Below are 25,000 nucleotides of genomic sequence, written 5' to 3'. Positions count from 1 at the left end.
AATCAAAATTAAACCATCGCGCAACAATAATGACAATGTCGCAACCTGTATTTGTTGCGACAAACAAACCCATGCGACATAAGTTTGTCCCAACTTGAAAATAATGGGATTAACATCGTACACCACGAGTTTAGAGATTTTTAGGCCTTGCATTGCGATTTTCGAACGGTAACTTCGAGTCGGTAAACACTGCAACTCTGGTGAAGCTCTATCATCAAACAGTTTCGACTTTGGGTTAGCAATAATTGATTATTCACGAATTGAAAAGTACGCAACAAATTCAGCTTCCGTTTTGTCTGCAACAAAAAATTTCGAGATCATGTCATTATCTGTTACCAGTAGGGATAAAGAGTCGGGCCCATATAGCCGAGGTGGTAAACGCACGGGTATTCAGCATGACCATGCTGAGGGTGACGGGTTCGATTCCCGGTCGGTCCAGGATCTTTTCGTAAAGGAAATTTCCTTGACTTCCTTGGGCATAGAGTATCTTCGTGCCTGCCACACGATATACACATGCAAAATGGTCATTGGCAGAGGAAGCTCTCAGTTAATAACTGTGGAAGTGCTCATAGAACACTAAGCTGAGAAGCAGGCTTTGTCCCAGGAGGACGTTACGCCAAGAAGAGGAGAGGAGGGATAAAGAGTAATCGTCGCACCTTCTTTGTTGCTTGTTTTGTGCCTCTTTTGTCTGACAATTCTCTTCACTGGTTCTTACAAAAAAATAAAAGGGGTTTTAATTTACCGGTTTCGGTCGACCGGTCGGACGATGTCCGGCTGATTACGTTAGGCACTCGTCGTGAGTGTCGGACATCCTCCTGTCGAAGGGTCTAATTAAAAGCTAAAATAAAACCCCTTTTAATTTTTTGTAAAAACTATAATTGTTGTGTCCTGTCTCGCGCCGCGTGTTTTGTGTAGTGTCGAGGTTCTTACGTTAGTACAAACCTCAATAAATTGATGTGAAATGAAGGTTTCATGGGGGTTTCAGAGGTGTTTCAAAGCATTTCAAGGACCCACCACTTTATAGAACATAGATACCTGGGGCTGTGTGAATATAAATCTTATTCTTAATGCTCTTAGATACAACCAGTAGCTCTCGAAGATTCGATGACCTATTATTTTAGGCTCTTGGAGAACCTTAAAGAATCATTGGTAGATCCGATGAGCTATACGCAAGAAAGTTCTTGGAGATCTTCAAACTGACAACGATCTCACCACTTGACAGTACATAGTTGCATGAGCCTATGCAAGCATAAATTTCATTAATAATGCTTCAATAGATCACTGATTACGCTTGCATATTAAATGGCCTAAACTCCAGGGATCTTTTGGTTTCTCTTAAACTTTTAACTCTTATACACTCCGTAAACGCCCCTAATTCTTGATTCTGCTTTTTTTTCGTAAACCAACTTTATCTGTAATCTTGAGTACTCCAACTGCTCTGAATACAAACAAATTCCATTTAGGTAACGTTACCTAAATGGAGGGACCTAAATAGATTTTACCTAAATGGAGGTTTAGGTAATACCATCTTCCGCTTCACTTTAAACCCATCAAACTTTTTTGCAGATAAATCTGCACGATTTCAAGCGATTTCTTTTGTGTTCTCTACCCTGACTGATGTTACAAGCTTTGTTACATGGTTTCTTTCCAAACCTGAACTAGTTTGTCAGTGAGAGCTTTAGAGAGCGTGATTTCAGCTTTAATCTAAATTGAAATCAATACCTCGAATCCCACACACAAAAGAAATGAATCCTCTCACAGAAAGTCGCCATTTACAAAACGTACCGCTCTTCTGGATTTTCCCATTTGGTATTAAAAAGTCAGTAAACGCACATATGCATGGCAGAGCTATCGTCATTCATAAAACCGCAAAAATCCCCAAAACCAAAAGCGCCAACACACCGGAAATTTCCCCATCGCGTTGCTGTTTTCCAAAACTGCTCTCTATCCAGTCTCCAGCATTATTGCATTGGGCAAAAACAACATGTGCATTGCCGCACAACCAGTTGCGTCGCAAAAATCCTGAATAGAAAAGTCGTTCCGCTCCGTCGTCGTATCGTCGCCGTCGGGATCGTCATCATCGTTATCCTCATCAGCGTCACCTATTCAGTCACTGGTCCTCCCGACGTAGAATTCCATCAAATCCGCAGGTTTAATCAGAAAGCGTTCCCACTCAAAATACGGCTCCCGGTAGTCGTCGTCACCATCATCGTCATGAAACGGCGGCGTTCGTTGTCAAACAGCGCAGATATCTGCGAATCTAGAGCAGCGCGAGAAAATCCCCCCGTCGTCGGTCGCCCAAAAAAGCTCGTGTGAGAAAATGATGACCAAAATCAAACACGGACGTGGTTTTTCGACCCATCCTCGTCGGCCTTCTGTCTGTTCAGCCCAGTGAAGAGAATTGTCAGACAAAAGAGGCACAAAACAAGCAACAAAGAAGGTGCGACGATTAGTCTTTATCCCTACTGGTGACAGATAATGACATGATCTCGAAATTTTGTGTTGCAGACAAAACGGAAGCTGAATTTGTTGCGTACTTTTCAACTCGTGAATAATCAATTATTACTAACCCAAAGTCGAAACTGTTTGATGATAGAGCTTCACCAGAGTTGCAGTGTTTACCGACTAGAAGTTACCGTTCGAAAATCGCAATGCAAGGCTTGAAAATCTCTAATGCGCAATGGTTGAATTTTGATTCACTGGTTCAGCCTTTTGTTGCCACGCCACGGAGTTGCCATCGTCGTCATCGTCCTTGGAGTTCGGAAGCATTCAAATCACCGAAGCACCACGTGGTCGCGTTTATGTGTCGTGGAGACACATCCAAAAACATCAATTCATCGGGAAAACTGACAGCACGAGGTTCGCGTCCTCCATTCCAGTACCAGGGTAAGAGTAGTCCAGTTCGACATAGGCATAGTTAGGGGTAGTAAATGGACTCTGGAACTTATTGGGCTATGAGGCTTAAGGTGAAACTGGAAGCATTTTCTCATTTTTTCGGTTTTTGATTTTTTATTAAATAATGAAGCAATATTTTCAAAATCGGTTTCGTACACATGTAGAGTATGGATCAAGGTATCTTCTGAATTTTTTTGAGGTGGAAAATGTTTTCCATTTTTGCAAAAACCATTTTTTTGTGCAATTTTGTTCAAAAATGGTTTCTGCAAAAACGAAAAACATTTTCCACTACAAAAAAAAATCAGAAGATACCTTGATCCATACTCTACATGTGCACGAAAACCGATTTTGAAAGTATTGATTCGTTATTTAATAAAAAATCAAAAACCAAAAAGTGAGGAAATGCTTCCAGTTTCGCCTTAATGTGTTTTAGCTCTTTTATGGAAAATCAGAATCAAAACTGATTAAACTAAATAATTTAAAGTGAATATCTAAAAGCGCAAACGTAGACTTTAGCCCAAACAAGAAAAACAAAATCAATTGAATAAAAGTTGCGATTCCCAGGACAAAATACACTTTCCTGTCTTAACAACTTTATTTCAGTTACGAGATATACTGAAGAAACCCTGTGATTGCGACAAAAAAAATCTTAAAACGATAAAGTGGGCAAATTTTATTTTACCTAAATACAAAAGGTCAAAGGGACAAAACATCGAAAGAAAGTGTGCTTTTAGTAGTTTCGGGCATTGTATCGGTTTTTGGAATTGTATTTAGTTACTTTCAGTCCTAGGCGGGCACCCACGGTGGTGCAGATGGCGGGATTGAAAGATCTTCATCCTGGGCGATTGCCAGCCATCGCCTTGACCTGTAGCCAGGTCAAATTTCTGTCGACTTGCTTGATTTCGTTGTTGAGGCTGCGCTGCCTCTGGGTTTGTCTCTGCTGCGATGTCCTGCTAGGTTCCAGTCTAACGCTTGTTCGCAGATTTCGTTTCCGCCCCTGCGTAGAGTGTGGCTGACCCACCTCCACTTTCGCTCCCGAATTTCTGTCGGCTTTTGATGACATCTACGATGGAGCTCCACGTTGGAGATCCAATTGTGAGGCCACCATGCACGAATTACACACCGCAGGCATCTTTTGATGAAGACCTGCAGCCGTTGCGTGTTCTCCACTGATACACATCAGGTTTCACTGGCGTATAACAGCACAAATTTCACGTTCGAGTTGAAAATACGGATTTTGTTGCGTCGACTAATCTGGTTGGTTTTTAATACATTTCCCTAACTCGCAAAAGCAGCCCTCGCCTTCTTGATCCGAGCACCTATGTCGACCTTGGTGCCGCCATCGGTCGCCATTTAGCTACCAAGATATTGGAAGCTTTCAACATTCTCCACTGATTGCCATCCACCGTAAAGCTGGAAAGGTTGACCATGTTTACATCCAACGATTTGTCTTGTTGACGTTGATGGTAAGACCTGCCACCGAGGAGCGATTGGCAAGATCATCGAGCTTGCTCTGCATATCAGAGGCACCGGCCGTTGAGGTAGGAGAGCAACGTCATCAGCCAGTTCGAAGACTTTTAGATACTGCCACAGCAATCCACGATTTGGTTCACGGTCAATCGCACCTATCAGGTTCTCGTCGATTACGTTGAGGAACAATAGCAGTGATAGTATACATCCTTGCCTCACTCCAGCAACGATCCGGATGGAATCGGACAAGACAACGTTGTGCAGTACTCTGCACGAAAATTTCCTGTACTGTGCTTTTATGAGGCCGATGATTTTCTCAGGGACATCCTTTTGCCTGGGGGCTCCCCACATGTTTCCGTGATTGAGACGGTCAAAAGCTTTTTCGTAAGCAATGAACACCAGGCCGAGAGACTCTTGGAATTCCTTGTCTTGCTCCAGAATGATTTGTAGCGTGTTAAGTTTGCGGGAAATGGAGCTAACCATGCAGCGAAAATGCAGGAAGATAAGCTTACACAAGAGCAAGAGCTTTTGGAGAACCAGTTGGCGTCAAAAAAGGCCTTTTTAGTGAAGCGAGATGCGATTCGTAGTCAGATGAACCGAAGTCTGCAGAAGGTTCAATCGATTATGGACGAAGAAGGTGCAGTAGGAGGCGTTTTGGAGGAACCTAGCAGGAAGCTGAAGTCTTGGCTGAATGATTCGGACCAGTTCCAGATGCCTCTGCCAATAGACAAGCGCGGAGCTTATAAGAAAGGAGGCAAACCAATTGGAGGCAGGTCCTCGAATTGAAGCAAGTCGGTCGTTGCCCAGAAAGATCCCTTCAAACTATAGCGATGTAGCTGATGAAGACGACGAGGACGCGAGCGAGGAAGAGGATGCTGTGGCGTTGGGAAGGGGCAGAGATACGAATCGATGGTCGCATATCCCAAGTGAGGCTGGTAGATATCTCCACGGACCCAGGAATCAAATCTTCAGGTTGACCCGAGAACAAATTGCAACGAGAAAGGTAGTGTAGAGGCGAAAGTCGCGGCACTGGTATTTTTCGGATTCACTCAGACTGTCCACAACACTGTTTAACACATTTATTCATTTTATTAATCTACATTAGGTCCACCGCACTTAACACCGTAAGTTAACAATTCGATCACAAAGAACTCGCGAAAAACACCCCGGTTTCCAGCCGAGAACAATTAGGAAATCAACGACCGACGACGAATGGCCGGCAAACGGACCCCGCGGAAAGTCCAAAACGCGCACCACAACAATACAACGCCGCCCCGGCGTCAATCGCGGGTCTTTTAACTTGCCGTCGCAAAAACTCATTCTCCCGATCTGAAAAGAAATAAGAGAAAAGAGAAAAGCCAAAACGGGCGTCGTCCACTCTGGCTTCATTAGTTCGGCCGCGTGACTGAGACCTTGTTGGGGTTCAGTCAGCGCTGCCGGGCGACAAACAAAAAATTAAAAGAAAAACATTTCTCCGGCATTGGAGCGAGAACGTTATATCACCAGGTCAACCAGCAACAAGCAGTAAGCATTCTCTCTGCTTGCATCGCTTGTTTCTTGGTTAACCGGCGTTGGTCTATAAACATGACCGTGAAAACCACATGTGATGTAATCCACTAATTGCGTGGAGCACCATGAGGAAATAAAGGGTCTTTCTTAGATCAATGGTGATCATTGATCTTTAGATTTATTCGATACAGGGAGGGAAATGCTTCCTTCGGTCGGCAGGACCGCTACATCCGCCCCCCCTTAAATTAAGTTTTTATTTGTGAAGCAAAGAAAAACTTGCAGTAGGCATTCGGCTAGCGTATACATTTGCGAATTAAGATTATCTTGCAAAAACGAACTAAACTAATCCTTATTTCTTTCCCTACTCTAAGATGATTCACCTTCCTTCAGACGCTCGAGTCTATCAAAATGCCGCTTCGTGTTTGTGTTGCAGTAGAAATTCATCGACCGAAACTAGATTTCAAGCACCAAAAACGGGTTATTTGTAGGGTTGTCCATTGAACGAAATCTCTCAACCAACCGCCATATTCTTTAAACTCGGAGTACCTCCAAAATAGTAACTAACATCCTTCCATTGCACGTAACCTTCTATCTGTACAAAGTCGTTTTCATGTGTTGAGTAGTTTTAGCTACCTATCACCATTCCCATTCCATCGAACCACTCTCAGAGATTCGACGAGTGTCTCTTCCATGTCACCGTTCAACTCCGTGAAGTTTGTCGGATTCAGCTGGCACATGTCATATAGTACTCTTGCGAAGCATTTCAGATGCCTAATGACTCCTCCTTTGGCACAGCTCGGAATATTCTTCCCATTCCAAATGCATAACTTACTCCCGAAATCAAAGACTAGGATTTCCGGTCTAACATGGCAATTTAAGCAGCAACATCCCAGCATTTCTCCAACGGCGCTAAACCATCACCTTCAAACGTGTAAACCTTGTTTGTCTTGATCGGGCAACTCCCAACGGCTCGTCCTTGTCGGCATGACTAGCATCGCAGACTACCGCTCCATGATCCTTCTGACCCTATTCTGTCCCTACGAAAAATTCAAATTCCGTCTCCTATATCAATTAAGTTAATCAGTCAAATAAAAAGTAAAAGAAATACTCCCTTATTTTTAAAGAGTAAAAAGTACGAATTAAATACGAACTATATTTTGTGAACTTTTAAAAATGGCATTTAATTATATTTTTTTTCGAAATACTTTTTTTTTTCGAATGTTTTTTTTTGTTTTTTTTTTTCGAATGTTTTTTTTTGTTTTTTTTTTCGAAAATATCTTACTTTTTTTTTCGAATATTGTTTTTTTTTTAATATATATTTTCGAATATTGTTTTTTTTTTCGAAAAATGTTTTTTTTTGCCTTTTTTCTTAATACATGTGTAATATTAATAATAATGTAATAAACTTAATACATGTGTAATGTAATATTAATCAAATATTTCATCATGAATTGGCCTACTTCATTAGCCTTATGCCTTCGGCAAATTATGTGACAAACTTGAAAGTAAGGAAAAAAACCAATTGATCACAATTGAAACATCTTCAGAAGATCATTTCTGTCAACCAAAAACAATTTGCATTTTATATTCCATCAAATCTGGATTTCACTATATGAATAAAAAAAATTTTTTTTTCGAGACACTGCCGGAGAAAAAACAAAAAACAACAAACTTACATACTACATCATAATGTTGCAGGGATGCAAGGCAATAATCTATTTATCTTTCTTGCACATCCGCAAAAGCTTAAAAATAAAATGAACTCACCGAGTCTCTAGGTACCTTACTTTTTCGTCCTTTTCCGTTTGTTGTGGCAAGTCCTTGGCTGCCGGCATTGCTCCACCCCTTTCCCTTTTGAGGTTGTAGGTTTGGCCTGTAAGTATACTCCATTTCTCTTGATTAACTTGTGTATAAAACCAAATTGTAAATATCATTCCATATTATTTTTACAGAGGATATGGGTTCCTCTAATCTCTCTTAATATTTCATTATTTCGTGGAGGTTTTGGATTTCCTCTTTCATCAAAATGTGTAGACATTTGCTTTGTCTCCTTTCTGTGTTTTAAATTTTCTCATAATTTCATTTAAATTTTCAGAGGGCTTTTGTAAATCCTCTCTTAATTCTCTTAAGTTTTCATATTCGTATTTAAAAAACGCTTAATTTTGCTCTCGTTTTAGTTTCTGTACTATTAAATCATTGGAGGGTACGTGTTCCTCTCCTAAATCATCTCTCCTTTCGTTCAAATTTTCCGTTTATTATGTTACTGAAGGGTGTGTATTCCTCTTCTTTATTATTTTTCTTCAATTATTTCCTTGTATTTTCTGTATTCCTGGAGGGTGTGTTTTCCTCTCCTTGATCATTTATTTCTCTTTGTTCTTTGATATCTATGGCCCTTACAGAATAGTAGTTACTCTGGTTTTCCAGCCCTTCGGTACATTCAAAAAACTGAGTTTGACGGACACATTCATTGTTATAAATTAGCTGTAGGCTCATAGTTTATCAATATTTTTTTTTTTATGTAATTCCTCTCTTACTTCCCTTTTAATGTTTCATTTTATATTTACTGAGGGTATTCTATTCCTCTCATTTCTAATTAATGTTCATTTATTTTATAGAGGGTATGAAATTCCTCTCATTTCAATTAAATTTTCATTTTATTATTATAGAGGGTATGAAATTCCTCTCCATTTAACTTTTAATTTTCATTTTGTATTTATCGAGGGTATGAAATTCCTCTCATTTTTCGTGATAAGTGTTTCATTTTATTTTATAGAGGGTATGAAATTCCTCTTTACTTTGGACAAATTTGTTCCGTGGATTCTTATTGAATTTGCCATCAAAGATAAAATTAAGCGTATATTCAAAATAACTGTTTTTTTTTCTCTAAATAATTTGGTCTTCCAGCCAATCCAATAAAACATTATTAGAGCGAGCTGAAAACCGATTCAATATTAACTTTTAATTCGGAATGTTATTTAAATTCCCTTTTTTTAACAATTAATTATTTCTAAAAATATTTGACTCCAAAATGGTGCAAGTTTTGCGCACACTTTCTTACCATGTAGTCACTCTCTATTTTTTTATTTATATTTGATCAACTAAGTTGTATAATCTATTCCTATATATTTTTCATAGTCCTTAATATTTGATTATGAGTGTAAATAAGTCAATATCATCGACAATATTTTAACATGAGAAATAATTAGCTCTCCTTTGTCAGTATGGGTATTTGCAATTGTTGTAAACAAGAAGAAAAAAAAATGTATTATTGATAAATGTTGTTTTTGGTTCAACCGTGGTCATCCCACAGAAGTTCCGTTAGGCACTCATAGTTTTCCGAAAAGACAGAATCTCGTAGTGAATCTATCTCGTTTAAAAGATTGCCCAGTGGTTCGAAGTCTTTTCGTTTTGCGAGACTCGCAATAGTTGCTTCCTCTTTGGCATGAGCACTTTCTTGTTGTTTGATTTGGCTTTGGGGTTCTTGAAAAAAATTCTCGTTATCATAGGTAGTTTCTTGTAGCTGTTGCAATTTCAACCGAGTTTTAGTATTGCGGTATTCGCTCACTGCTTTCTCCGCATGGGCATTCTTTAGTTGTTTCAGTGGTGAAGTCAATTTGTTCTGCGTTTCCTCTTTAATTACGCAAAAATTATCAATTGGACCTTTGAAACTTGTAACTTTTTCATAGCTACTGAAACATTTTGAATTTTCTTCTAGTTCTTGAACTTTAGTTGACAACGTATCCTTTTCACTGAGTAGCTTTTCCGATTTATCAATAGATTCTGGCAATTTTTTAGTAAGATCGCTCTTCTGTTGCTCCAGCTTGATGATAACCGTTTTCATACGATGGTTTTCTTTTTCCAGATCCACAATATTTCGCTCGAAATCCATAAACTTCGAAGATTGGTCATTCTTCTCTTGCTCTAAATTGATAATAACCGTCTCCATACGGTAATTCTCCATTTCCAGATTCAAAATCTTTCGTTCGAAACCCACAAACTTTGAAGAAATGTCACTTTTTTCTTGCTCTAAACTAATAATAACTGTTTTCATGTAATGCTTCTGCTTTTCCAAATTCAAAGTCTTTTGCTCGAATTCCATAAACTTCGACTCCAACTCGTTCTGCAGTGCTTTCCGTTTCGTTTCCAGGTCATCGATCTTCTCGTACGCTTCGTCCAGCTCCCGCGTCAACGACAACACCTTGATTTCCTTTTCGCGAGCTTCCCGCTCGGCAGCATCCCGTTCCTGGGCATGCTGATCGTTGACGGCCTTCTCCTCGGCGAGAACTTTGTCGAAGTTCTTCTGCTTCTTTTCCAAGTCTAGCCCCTTAGTACGCTGCGTCTCCAGTTCGATGGTGGCATCCTCCAGTTCCGATTGGATATTCGTTTTGCTCTTGTCCAGCCGATCGTTGGTGGCTTGCAGTTCGAAGATTTGCCGCTGCAGTACTTTGATGTCCTTGTTCATCTTCTTCTTCGCTTCCTCCAGTTCCTTCGCAATATCAGAATCTTCCACAGAACGCTTCTTCATTTCCTGGATGGTGAAGTTCAGTTCGACCAACTTCTTCTCGTAGTTCTTCTTATTGCTTTCGAGTTGTACCTTCAACTTGCGTACTTCACTTTCTTTACTTTCCAATTCGGAATTAATTGCCGTTTTGTTCTCAGCAACCGATAAAGCATGCTCTTCCTCTCGCATCTTCAGCATAGTGACTTCCTGGCTTAATGTTTCATTCAATATTTTCTCATTGTTCAGCTTAGCTTCCAAAGCTTTCAACTTGTTAACAAATTTCTTTTCTTTTGCAGCCATATCGTTAGCAGCATCCCGCCTATCTTCATAAAGTTCTTTTATGTCACGTTGAAACAGTCTTTCTAATCGAGCTTTTGATTCTTCTGATTCCTCCCATAATTCCTTATATTTCTCTGCTTCCATTGCTGCCTTATTATTGTTAACAGCATCGCTATTGTTGTTATGTTGATTATAACCATTGTTGTTGTAGTTCTTGTGGTTGTAATTGTTGTTGTTGTGGTTGTAATAGTTGTTGTTCTGGTTGTAATTGTTGTTGTTGTGGTTGTAATTGTTGTTGTTGCGGTTGTAATTGTTGTTGTTGTTATTTCGTGGCTTATCAACCCGACCCGGTTGTAGTCGCCTATGAATGCCTCTTAATTCCTCTTCCTCATACTCTCTCTCTTCCTCAGACTCGCTCTCGAGCCTGTCTCGTGATTCTCGGAAGAATCTATCCCGTTGGGAATACTTAGGAAATGCCATTTTTTTTTTTTTTTTGAGGAAGCTATTGAGAGTGCTACTTCTATAAATGAGTTATCTGTGGTCATTAATTTTGTGACAGTTACTTATTCCACGCAAGTGCAAAATCCATAATCAATTACTAGAGAACTATAGAATAAAACCGAACTATTTTCCCGTCGTGTTTCTTCATGTTTAATTTTTCCTTCAGCAAATTATTCAATTAATATCAATAGATATCAATTAATATCATCCATAAATCAAGCCGTGCCATCAACACTCCTAATATCATGACATGGCCATCCATAAGAGCAATAATCGAAAAGCGTGAAAAATAAAGTTTTACCCATAGGGTTTGGCCGTGTTTGTCGCAGTAACACGATCTTTGCTCTAATCTCCAGCAACCTATGTTTGTTTCTAATCACACCCATGTTCATTCCAAATCCGTTAAAATAGTAGGAGAAATCAACCGGGAAATAAATTGCTGATAGATTCGTTCCTCTATAACCACATGATTAAATCAGATGATTCTTTAAAATTAAATTTTTCTTATTAATTTTGCAATATCTTTTCTACATGCTTTACTAACATGATCTTGAGAAACGAAACTGCCATAAAATGTTCAAGCATTCCAAAGATTGCAATATTCATAGTTCATAATCTTCTATTTGATCAAGAGTTCATGTGAAAAAGTCAACAAATATAATTATAAAAAAAATTATTTACGTGCAATTTTTTGTTACTTGCCTTTCTCAAACTCAAATAAAAAAGATACAATAATAGCATTCTATTAGAATGTTGTAACTTTCATTTTGTGCTAAGAGAACCAAAATCATATACACATACGCACTTAAAATCACTCAATTAAAAAAAATATTGATTCGACTTACCCATTATTCGGAATCATATTGCTGGGTCCGATGAAGATACGTAGTTCCTCTTGTAGGAAATGATCTGGCAGTGATCGATTTGCAAGCGGTTTGCAAATGTGCGACTCAGTAGTATCCAGTGGGTCCAACTTCGTCTCTGTTTTGACTCGATGAGTAACTCAACAATTTTCGTTAAAAGGAATCCGAGATCAGCATCACACTCAAACTGTGCACGGTTCAAGAGTTCTACTCAACTGAATGATTCACACTGTTTCGCCTAATAATTTTCTGCGCAACACTTACACGATTTCTTCTGTAGTAACCAGCTGGGTCTTAGATACTTCAATAGGTTTTTATTCTTTTTCACTTTCCAATCACAAACGGCGTGCCTGCACTTGTTTAGCGCTTTTGCGCTGTCACCAGAATGTAGAGGCGAAAGTCGCGGCACTGGTATTTTTCGGATTCACTCAGACTGTCCACAACACTGTTTAACACATTTATTCATTTTATTAATCTACATTAGGTCCACCGCACTTAACACCGTAAGTTAACAATTCGATCACAAAGAACTCGCGAAAAACACCCCGGTTTCCAGCCGAGAACAATTAGGAAATCAACGACCGACGACGAATGGCCGGCAAACGGACCCCGCGGAAAGTCCAAAACGCGCACCACAACAATACAACGCCGCCCCGGCGTCAATCGCGGGTCTTTTAACTTGCCGTCGCAAAAACTCATTCTCCCGATCTGAAAAGAAATAAGAGAAAAGAGAAAAGCCAAAACGGGCGTCGTCCACTCTGGCTTCATTAGTTCGGCCGCGTGACTGAGACCTTGTTGGGGTTCAGTCAGCGCTGCCGGGCGACAAACAAAAAATTAAAAGAAAAACATTTCTCCGGCATTGGAGCGAGAACGTTATATCACCAGGTCAACCAGCAACAAGCAGTAAGCATTCTCTCTGCTTGCATCGCTTGTTTCTTGGTTAACCGGCGTTGGTCTATAAACATGACCGTGAAATCCACATGTGATGTAATCCACTAATTGCGTGGAGCACCATGAGGAAATAAAGGGTCTTTCTTAGATCAATGGTGATCATTGATCTTTAGATTTATTCGATACAGGGAGGGAAATGCTTCCTTCGGTCGGCAGGACCGCTACAGTAGTGTCCAGAACTCTGCCAAAATTCAATGGAGACCCCGAGGCGTGGCCATTATTCATAAGTAGCTTTGAGCACACCACTAAAGCCTGCGGCTACTCCAACATTGAGAATCTTGATAGACTATTGAATAGTTTGGAGGGAGAAGCGCTCAATGCTGTAAGAAGTATGTTAGTTCTTCCAGATTCAGTGCGAGAAGTTATTCGGGATTTTTGCAGGTTGTTCGGTCAGCCAGAGAGATTGCTGAGTACATTGCTCAACTTCAAAAAATGTTCTTTGCTAAAATTTGGACGTCCTTATTTATATCTGATCTGAAAGTCCAATAATCTTACTAAAGTTGTGTGGAAAACACATACACGGATGATTAGCCTTCGCCAAGGATGGGATCATTCATTTGCAATCAGTTACATTCACTTGCTGTTATCTCGCTTCCGAAACATCGTAGAAAAAATCAATGTATGGAACACTTTTACATTTTTGTTTTATTTGAAACTTTGTAGAACAATGTACTAGCGTAGCATCAAAGTCAAAAATGCACCTCCACCGTCAACAGGAAATTTGAAGTCGTTCGTCTGCTTCGGTATAACGATCAAACAGTTGTGCGATCATTTGGAGGCCGCGCGTCTCCACGAACACCTCCATAATCCGTTGATGGTACAACAACTGGTCGAGAAGCTACCGCCGGAGTGCCAGATTAAATGGGTAGAGAATCGGTGAAGCAAGCAAGGAACCCCTTTGAGGCTTTTCACCGATTACATTATGGGCGTCGGTGACGTTGCGTCCGAAGCAGTGGCTTTCCATTCAATAACGAAAAAATTAGTACGAAACGCGAAACTCAAGCCCAACAAAAAGAAGGAATTCGTCCACGTCCACAATTCATAGTCCACGAAAACGGAAGGAGCATCGGATGAAAAACCAAGTAAACCCTGTTGGATCTGCAAGCGGACTGACCATCGTATCCAATTCTGTGACGACTTCAGGAAAATGAATATTGCAGGCGGTTGAGAGCAGTTGGAAAAGAGAAATTATGTGGGGTCTGTTTGAATAGACATATGGTGACAACCCATGTGGTTCCAAACTACGATGCACAGTGAAAAGTTGTAAAGGAAATCACCAAAAGTTGGAAAGGAAATTGATGAAACTCTATAGGAATTTCCGTAGCAATGCATGGATAATTCAAAAAGTAATCCCTGAAGAGTTTTCTGTGGAAGATTTTCTGAAAGAAATCCCTGAAGGTTTTTTTAATGAGTTCATGGGACAATTTCGGAAAGAAACTATGGAATGTTTTATAAAAGAGGTAGTTTTTAGGTCTTAGTTTTGTATAAACCGTAAGGGAACTGCAAAAAAAGTTATGAATGATTTTATGAATTGTCTTGAGTTATCTCTGGAATAACTCTTAAAGTAATTCTCAGATAAATCTTAGAAGAATTCCTGGTAGAATTCTTAAAGAGTACATGGAAGACGTTCTAGACGACATCACTGGTGGAATATCTGAAGAGATCCGTGAAGAACTCTCCGGGAAATTCGATGGAGAACTAGTCATGAATGGTATTCTGCATGAATACTTCGAGGAATTTCTTTAGGGATCACTCAAGGAATGCAAAAACAGTCATCTTGCTTAGCTGCGAGGTGAAAAATCGTTTTTTTTAGTTTTTAGCGCCATTTACCTCGACACTTTTCTGAGTCAATATTCAATTAAATTATCATCCATGCGGAGGTATAATAGTACTAGAAAATATTAGAGAGTTATAAGGGGCTGTCCATTAACTACGTAAGGGAATTTTTGCGATTTTCTGACACCCCCTCCCCCCCCTTGTAAGATTTTTTGTATGAGAACCCGAAAATGTTTGTATGACGCGTAAGATTTCTCAAACCCCCCCTCCCCCCATAAACCCTTACGTAATTAATGGACAGCCCCTAAGGGTAAATCGATAATTGTTGCACGGCCTGAACTCGCCAACTGTTGCCTTCTCCATGTTTTTTTTCATGAGATGTACAACAATTGGCAAGATTTTAAGCCGTGCATGCGATTAACACTAGCTGGGGGCTGTCCATAAACCACGTGGTCATTTTTTTTGGGACTTTTCAAGCCACCCCCCCCCCGCGTGGTCATTAGTCCAAAATTTTTTATTTGTCCATACAAAATGGTCATTGGCCGCACCCCCCCCCCCCCTCCAATGACCACGTGGTTTATGGACAGCCCCCTGTATCCAACAAATTGCCAAATTGCTGAGACTTTTGTAATTTGTTTTTTTTTTGCCAGTTTCACAAAAAAAATCAAAGTTTTTACCTCAGACATTCATGATGGGTTTGGAAAATGTCGATGGGTAAAAAATATATTCCAGTTTTTTTGCTGAAAAAGTTTAAAAATCTTCGGAGATTAGGCAAATTTACAGAGAACTTGTATTAACATGTCTCCGGTTGGAATGAAATTTCAACATTCAGATGAACCAGCCTTAAACCGTTATTATTAAAAAAAGTTTTACACAATTTTTCAAAAATGTCCTGGTTTTATTCTGCAATTTCTCAAAAGCGAATTCTATAGGAGAAAGCAGACAATTTCAGGTTGAAGTATAAAATTTTCAAAAAAGTATCAGCAAATTTCCGATTTACACCACTTACAAAAATTTCAGAGATTTTCAAGTTGCCTAAGTAAATGCTAGAAAGGGTCTTTGAAAACCTTTAGGTATGTGATACAGGGGATGGACAAAATGATCGGGATAAGCAATATATTATTTTTTTTCTGAAAATGGTCAACTAGCCGTAACTTTTTGAAAAGCGCATAAAAAATTCTCATTTTTTTTTCTGTGAGCAGATAAACTTGTTTTCTATCATTGGCCAGATTTTGTAAAGATCGGGCTTTTCTAAGTGAATTTTAAAATATTCTAAAGAAAGGCATACATTTTCGCTTAAAATTTCATTGCATTCAGTTCTTTAAATCCGAAGATATGACAGGTCAAATTTGGCTATCGGATAGTTATGTCTTTTTCAACAATATTTCTAACTTCATGAAGAATTGCCCGATCTTTGCTAAATACGGACCATTGATAGACAACTATTTGACCAACTTACAGTAAAAATTTGATGCACTTTTCGTAAAGTTACAACTAGTAGACCATTGTTTGAAAAGTGAAAACTTTGCCTGTCCTGAACATTTTGTCTGTCCGCTGTATATTTATTGAACTAGTGCAATTTTTTTCTGTGTTTTCTCAGTCTTTCTTGTTCTACAGTTATTGACATAAATTTTCGGGGTCATTTCTTGTTTCAGATATTATTAATTATGATTTGCTTCAACATATAAATCTAGTCTTCAGTCAAAAGAAAATTAAGCGTTAGAGATTCTTATTTCTTCGTCGTTGAGATGTAGATGTAGAGTTGATATCAGTCCTAAGAAGCAACGGATTTTCTCTTAAATTATTTCCCCTCTTCGAAAATTTTATGAACGTAAGCAAATTGTAAGTAACATTGTTATTCGTCAAAAAAGCAGGCTATTCCTCAGGCTCCCTTTATAGCTTTTTTGAGGAATCTAGATTATTGCACGTGTTGATAGTTTTTCTTAGACTGCTCTTGAATTCCTGTTTCAGTTTAAGTGGTTTTCCAAATAATTCGTGAATAGATATTACCTTACATAGAAACATATTCTGATAACTAATATCCTACATACGCCACTGCACACACGTAGATCCAGCCAAATAAAGAGCCTTCGGTTTCAGTTTCGGTCAAATGGTCCACTTGATCCGCGTTGCGATGAACCACCAACCGAAAGCGACCAAGGACGTGCGGGAGAGGGATACCTCGTAAATAACTACACACTGCCACTGGTTGCCGTCGTCGCCGCTGCCACCGCCACCACGGTGCCGTCAAGAGCAGATCAGCGTGGTAGAATGCGGATTAGAGAACGAATCGATGCGATGGCAGTGGGGTAGCTGACTGACCAACCACCACTTCTGGTAGGATGCCCTTGGTTTTGCGCTAACACACTCGCTGCTGGGGGAAGGTTTCTGCACGGCACGGGTTTGGCCATCGTACTTTTGTCGGATGCCAAAATAATGTCATAATCACATAAAACTGTCAAGTGCAGTAGCTGGCTGGCTGGCTGGCTAGCCAGGCAGCCAGGGCAGAGTGCTGAGAGCCAGGCAGTGGTTTGTCGTTACAGTCAGTGGGATGACTGTGGTGATAGTTGAGTGGTGCTATTGATGGGATGCAGGCAGGGGTGATTTAAAGTTGTTTTGGGGTTTTTGGAAATTATGTGAAAAAGAGGGAATTTGAATTGGAACTCGGCTTGTGAACTGAGTTTGAAAGAGAATAAGAGTCAATAGGTATGCATTTGATGTAATGACTTATATTATTTCATATGCTGAAACGGCTCGTATTGTCCAAACTCCAGGTATAGTTATGTTTTAATTCCAAAAACATAGAACGAGCTCACCAGTTGCTGCCTAGAAAACAAACTAAAAATTTCCTTCTGTTGTTTTTTTCTGCTGTTGCACCTCAAGTGGGATAGAGCAAGCTTCTCTGTTTAATCTTCCTTATATTAACTGTAAGGCTATAGCACTAAGATACTCTATACCCAGGGAGGTCATGGAAATTCTGTTCAGGGACCGTCCACAAAAGACGTAGCATTTAGGGGGAGGGAAGAGTATCTGAAATAGCTACGAACCATGTACAGATCGGACTGGATTATCCGGAGTCAGGCTCTGAAGCTTCACAAGCATGTATCTGGGGAACGGAATGTTGTATGAAGCTGATTTTGTTTACATTTTGTCAAGCCAACTCTGATAAGTAGGGTATGTGTGCCATCAGTAATCTCACGCTCCCATATTCATCCTATTCGAAAACAAGCGATTACAGCATCGGTTGATTCCGTTCTTTTTGTTTTCATGGGTACTCACTTCTATCAAAAAATACAAAAATAAGAAACAAAACAAACAGCGCTGCAATCCTTTGTTTTTCGAAGGATGGAAATGGGAGCCACATGCTTAAGAAGGGAACCAATACCCTAATCAGTCAAAGTTTCAGCTTTGTTCAGCATTCTGTTTATCAGATATATTTTTAAGAAGCTTCAGAATCAGACTCCGGATAATCAAGTCCAACCTGTATTAGGTATGGTAAAAGAGACCACGAGGGAGGAAGGGGTGTTGTTGACCAAAAAAGCTACATCATTTGTGGATGCTGCCTGACGAAGAAGTCAGGAAACTAACAGAATCATATCCAGCTGTTTGCTATTCACATGATTTCGAGGTGAAATTCTTATGAACTTTCATTTCTCAACGATAACGCTGGGTATTCCAATAACTACAACATGACATACATAAGCAAACGTGGCCGAAGCCTAAAATATTATTCAGAAAGTGTTCGAAAATTGCTGGAGGTTGTCTACATATTGTCCTAGTTCAGCAATTATATCATTTCTCAGGCGATCAATTTTACCACTCAATCTTCATAAGCTGGCTTCCATATCGCACTTAGGGGCTGTCCATAAACCACGTGGTCATTTTTTTGGGACTTCTCAACCCCCCCCCCCCCCCCCCCCGCGTGGTCATTAGTCCATACAAATTTTTTTATTCGTCCATACAAAATGGTCTTTGGCCGAACCCCCCCTCATGACCACGTGGTTTATGGACAGCCCCTTAATGGCATTCTAATATCCGAAAATTCCCACAAATTCATCAAATTAAAATACTTCAGCTTGCTCCTGCTTCAGAGCTGAAGTCTACCCTTGTTATTGTTGTTGTCCTGGAATCGTAACGAAGAGGATAACGATGATGATGACTTTGATTTGTCTCAATGGGAAAATCATTTATCTGTGCTGGATTTCAAATCCCTCTGCCTCACACTACCTACCACCGGAATCACAGTCAGTCAGTATGGTGGAACCGATTCAATTCCCCCTCAAGCGGCATTGTTGTTTATGTTTGATACCAAGTGGAAGTTAAAGATGCCGTAAAGGATGGGACGAGTGGGAGTATGAGTGGAAACCGCAACGGCACTCTGGAAGCCATTTAATGGCATTTGATGGCTGGTGTTGTAGCAGAGGAGTAAAATAAATAAACTAAATGGAAAGCTTCATTTGATGAACTCGGCTCTCTCTGGTTCACGAGACGACGGGATTAGCTTAATAGTTGACTGCTTTATTTCGAGATGGAGATGAAAGGCTGATGGCTGATGGCTGATGGATGGTGGATCGCACGGTTTATGAACCTGTGGCTTGTGACGCTAAGCGACGGTCGATGATGAAGAGATTGTGTGACGGCTGCGTCTGGTTGTGTGTTAAAGTTGCTAAAGCAATCAATTTCAGCTTCCAACTGAACTTGGTATATTCAGTTCATGGGAATTATGATACATTGAATACCTCCCAATCACTTTAATTTGATATTTGTTGCAAACTATATTTGTTGAAGTATTTTAAATATAAACTAACACTATTTTTTTTTTCTTTTTCCAGGTAATGTGACAGAATTAATCTGAAACCATACGGTAATTATTAAACAAAGATAGGAAGTAAACATAAGCATGATCAACGGAACACACTGTTATTGAAATTAAGATTGAACCAAGCAACTGCAACCATGTTTCCTGTCCAATTGGTAATTCATTCCTTATATTCGACACACAATTACAATATACTTGACTTGGAGATTTAATCTTTAGGAACTATTTGTGAAACCCGCCATCACCGTAAATTTTACTTGGGTTATTGAAGAAATTCAGAAATTTATTCAGAAATATTTCCTTGAAACTTCTAAAGAAAGTCCTTTGGAAATACATTCTCGATTTCTTCCAAGAATTCTTTCAGAATATCATCCATGATTTTGGATAAGAGACTTCCCAAGGGATTTTTCTAAACTTTTTAATTAATTATTATCAGGAATTTTACCAAAGATTTTTCCAGGAGTTTTTCTAGATATTTCTCGAAGAATTTATTATACACCTCCTTTTAAAATTCCTTCCGGAATTTCCCACAGATTTTTTCTCGATATTTTTTCATGTACTATTTTGAGAATGTGACTTACCTGGGATTTTTACAGGAAATAGACAAATGATTTATTTAAAAAATCCTAGAAGGAATCTTTCAAAAAATCTTCCACGGAGTCCTTCTAAAAACTCATTTTTCAGGAACTTCCTAAGAAACATCTCCAGAGACTCCTTCAGTAAATTACCCGTTGAGAATTTCTTCACGAATATCAACAAGGGACTTCTTAAAAAAAAAATACCATGAATTTTTCTTTTTTTTTAATTAAAATTTTTTTCTAGTATTTTTTTTGCGATTCTTTCCAAATTTTTTGAAAAGGTTCCTCCAGGAATCCCTTGAAAAGTTGATCAGCGAGAAGAAATTTCTGGAAGGTTTCTTTTAAGGTATTTCTCCTGCGATTCGTTCAGAAATATCTCCTGGGATTTCTTCAGAGATTCTCCAGGAATTCTTCTAGGCATTCTTCCACGGATGTTAACAGAAGTACTTCATAAAATTACGTAGAAAATACTGGAGAATTCATTCCAAAGTTTCTCGAATGAATTCCTGAAGAAGAATGAATTTTTGAAAGCTTTCTGAAAAATTCCTGAATAAATTTCCCAGAAGCAATGTCTGAAGTAATGTTTGGAGGATTTCCTTGGGGAGGGGTAAATTATTGGTTAAATTGGGAAAAAATCCACAGCTCAGGTGAGATTTGAACTCACAACCCTTATCCGCTAGACAAGCGCTGTGTTGAGGAAGAACAATGGCTGCCTGGAAGGCAATCGCTTTCGCTTGCCGTACATATGTACAACAGAGATGGTTATATTTACGGTTTAAGTGAGAGATTTATAACCGATGAGATTTTAATTACCTTATGACAACTAAAATGCCGGGTCATTAATTGGCTCGGTAGCGGCTTGTCTTGTCTAGCTTGGCTTGTCTAGCGGATAAGGGTCGTGAGTTCAAATCTCACCTGAGCTATGATTTTTTCCCAATTTAACCAATAATTTACCCATCTGTTGAGTTGTTTTAAATCATCCTAAAACGGCTCTTGAGGAATTCTTGGGAGGAATTTCTGGAGGAGTTTCTGAGAACCTCGGAGAAATTTCTGAAAAAAATCGGCAGATCTTGTTAACAAAGATACTGGAAAAAATCTTAAAAACATGTTTAAATAAATTTCTGGACGGATTCCTGGAGGATGTTCTGTAGCAAACCCTGGAAGTCCTTCTGAAAATACTTCTGAATGAAATCTGTGGATTTTTTTTTGAAAAATGTCTGAAAAATGTTGGTGGACAAATATTTTTGAAGCAATTTCTTAGTGGAATTTGCGAAAGAAAATTTTAGCTGCAGAAATTGAAAAACAAATCTGGTAGAGTTCTTAGGAGAATAACCAACAGAAATTTTTTAAATAAGTAATTTGTTTTAAGGAATCTGTGCTGCACAAAACTGTAAAATTCTCTGCAGTAATTATTAGACAAATTTCTTCAAACAATCCTGGAGATATATCAAGAAATAAATCCTGAAGTAATTTCTAAAGAAAATCCTGGAAGAATCTCTAAAGGAATTCCAAGAGAAATTTGTGATGCAACTTCTGGAGATCTGGGGGTATTTTGGGGAACCATCTGGAGGAACTTCGAGCAGATGTTCTATTGCGAAATTTACTAGTGGAATTTCGGAAGAAATGCCTGAGGGAATCCTCGTTGATACAGAGACATTCCTGAAGAAACCACACGAGGAACTTCATAAAAAAATCAGAAATTATTCCTGCAAAAAAAAACAAACAAATCTGAGGCAATCGATAGAGGAATTCCGGAATAATTACCCGGTGGAATCTCTGCAAGAATCTCTTGAGGCATTACTGAAAATATATCTTGAGGAGTTTTTGTTGAAACTTCCGAAGGAACTGCCAGAAGAACTCCAGAAATTTATCCAGAAATTCCTCTACATGTTTCGCAGTATATTCTTCAGATTTTGATCCAGCTATTCCTTTAAAAATATCAAATCTTGCACACATTCCTGAAAATTTTGAGAAGAATTTTCAGGAATGTGTGCAAGATTTGATATTTTTAAATGAATAGCTGGATCAAAATCTGAAGAATATACTGCGCAACATCTAGAGGAATTTCTGGATAAATTTCTGGATGAATTCCTGGAATAATTAATAATTATTAATTAAAAATCAGATTTTGAAGAAAATTTTTATAAAACCTCCTGCGATGCTTTTGGAGAAATCCATGCTGAACTCATAAAAATAGGTCCTGCATAAATTCTGGAGAAATATCTGGCGATCTTTTGGGAAACCCCCTGGAGGAACTTCTAGCAGAAGTTCTCTTGTAAATTTCCTAGAGGAATTTCTGAAGATTGAGAAGCTGAAGCTGAATTTCTGAAGCCCGAGAGAATTTCAATGAATACAGGTATTTCTGAAAAAAAAAAACTCCCAAAAAACCCTCAACAAAAAAAAAAATAAAAATCAAAATCATTCCTTCAAAAAAAAAAAAAAAAAAAGAAATCAATAGAGGTATTTCGGAATGAATATAAATAACTGAAGTCTTTGATGAAACTTCAGAGGAACTCCTCTTCATTATTATCAGGAATGCTTGTATGAATTGATATTTTTGAAGGAATAACTGGATACAAATCTGAAGAAGCTCTTGAGGAATATGTAAACGAATTTCTTGAGAAATTTTTGGAATTATCTTAAAAAAAACCTGAAAGAGAATTAAAAAAAAACTTTTGGAGGTGTCTTTGGAGAAATTCATGCTGAACTCATAAAAATAGGTCCTGCTTAAAATCTGGAGAAATATCTGGAGATTTTTTCGGAAACCCTCTGGGGAACTTCTAGTAGAACTTCTGTGGTTTATTTATTTAAAATGCATTAGAGAATTCTCATGAACACAGATACATTCCTAAAAAAAAACCTCCCAAAGAACTTCAACAAAAAAAAAAAAAAAATCAGAAATCATTCCAAAAAATGGATATCTGAAGGAATCATTTAAGGATTTTTTTTTGCAGAATTTCCTGTACAAATCTCTTAAGGAATTACTGAAAAAATATGTGAAGAAGTCTTTGATGAAACTTCTGAAGGATTAGCCAGATGAAATCCTTTTCAATATTTCCAGGAATGTCTGCATGAATTGATATGTTTAATGAAATATCTGGTGCAAAATCTGAAGAAACTCCTGAGGAACATGTAGAAGAATTGCTTGAGAAAATACTGGATGAATTCTTGGAACAATATAAACAAACCTGAAGGATTTTTTTTAAACTTCCGGAGGTGTCTTTGGATCAATTTATGCTGAACTCATAACAACAGGTACTGCATAAATTGTGGAGAAATAACTGGGGATCTATTTCTAGCGGAAGTTCTCTTATTTATGTGTTATTTTATTTTACATGCCTGAGAGAATTCTCATGAAAACAGATACATTCCTAAAGAAACCTCCCGAAGAACTTAAAAAAAAAACAGAAATCATTCCTGCAAAAAAGATTTCTGAAGGAATCGATTGAGGAATTTCGGAATGAATACCCGAAGGAATCTTTGCAGAATACCCTGCAAGATTTTTTTGAGAATTTACTGAATAAACATCTGGAGTCTTCGATGTAACTTCTGAAGTAACCACCAGAGAAACTCCTCTTCAAAATTTTCAGGAATGTCTGCATGAATTGAAGTTTCTGATGGAATGGCTGGAGCAGAATCTGAAGAAACTCCTGAGGAACATGTAGAAGAATTTATTTAGAAATATCTGTATGAATTTTTAGAATAAACTAAGAAAAAAATAAAAAAAAAACCCAGATTAATCCACCTAGTGGTGATAGCGCCTTCCTCGTCGAATATGTTCGTCGATATTTCCGTCGCCATAAGCAGAAGTGTTCCTAAATCATGAAAATACTCTAGAACGGAACAAATATCATTTTCTTCTTTTGTCACAGTGCTCGTTCGTCAATGAGGGGGTGGAGTTGATAAATAATAAATGTATTTGATGAAAAAAATACTCAAACAATTAAGCAAAATCGCCCAATTCATCGGGTTTGGTAAGAAATTTTCTGGAGGACTCTTCACCTTAAAATTTAAAAATTTATTGGTTTATTCATTTGTTGAATTCCGACCCAAAATTTCCAAGGGGGGACCCCTCTTGACTTAAGAGAAAATCGAAATTTGTGTCAGCCTTGTTCAGAAAAGCAAGAACCTTATCAAAGCCATAATCAAATTTGGAAACTTATTGATGGCTCATATTCCTATGTTATGTATTATGTTAAACGTATAAGCAGAGATGAAAAATATTAAACCTCTCAGTTGACTGCTTGACCACCTTCACTAGCACTGGATGCCGAACATTATCAAGACATTTCAGCAATTTTTTTTTTCTGCACAGTTTAGCCTTTACTTTATTATCATTGGTTATACTGCCGTTCTACGCATGATTATCCCATGTTATATGGGATTCCCATATAACATGGGACAATTGGGCGTGGAACGGCAGTATAAGATTCATGTAAAATTTGACAAAAAAAGTGCAAGCAAGTAAAATTTCCCATATTAAAACCCATTCAAATTTCAACCGTGTTACAGAGCGCGATAGCTCAACCAGTTGCATCAAAATTGTGCGCAGTAATTTAAGTCGCAAAAGGAGATTGATGCTATAAAATTAAAATTTTTCCATACAACATTGATCCATCCTACTGTATAATTACGCCTCAGGAAAATGGTGGGATATGACAAGATCGCTTAAATTTTTATCAAGATTTTGTTCGTTCACGCATATGTATCGCTTGCATCAATTTTGTTTTGTTGTAATTTCAGCGAAGCATCTAATCCTGATTCTGTAACACTGCCGGTAATCTTAGGTGTGGTCAGAGCTTGGGTCAAAGACTATTTTCCTGCTGCCCGTTTATCTGGTTATCGAACATTTTTGATG

General features: G+C 38.4%; 1 protein-coding gene across 1 annotated transcript in view; it reads right to left on the bottom strand.

Annotated features, from left to right (window-relative positions):
* Positions 1–9,163: 9,163 nt before the first annotated feature.
* LOC109403007 (myosin-10-like) overlaps positions 9,164–25,000 on the bottom strand; it is a 25,135-nt gene continuing 9,298 nt past the window's right edge. Inside the window, exon 2 of the mRNA XM_029869444.2 lies at positions 9,164–10,912. Within this exon, the coding sequence (XP_029725304.2) occupies positions 9,164–10,912 (1,749 nt within the window). The remainder of the gene's footprint in view (positions 10,913–25,000) is intronic.

Source organism: Aedes albopictus, chromosome 2 (assembly GCF_035046485.1).
Source record: "Aedes albopictus strain Foshan chromosome 2, AalbF5, whole genome shotgun sequence".
In the NCBI taxonomy this organism is placed as follows: Eukaryota; Metazoa; Arthropoda; class Insecta; order Diptera; family Culicidae; genus Aedes; species Aedes albopictus.
The sequence above is the reverse complement of the archived record's forward strand: the minus strand, read 5'-3'. Positions and strand labels throughout refer to the sequence as shown.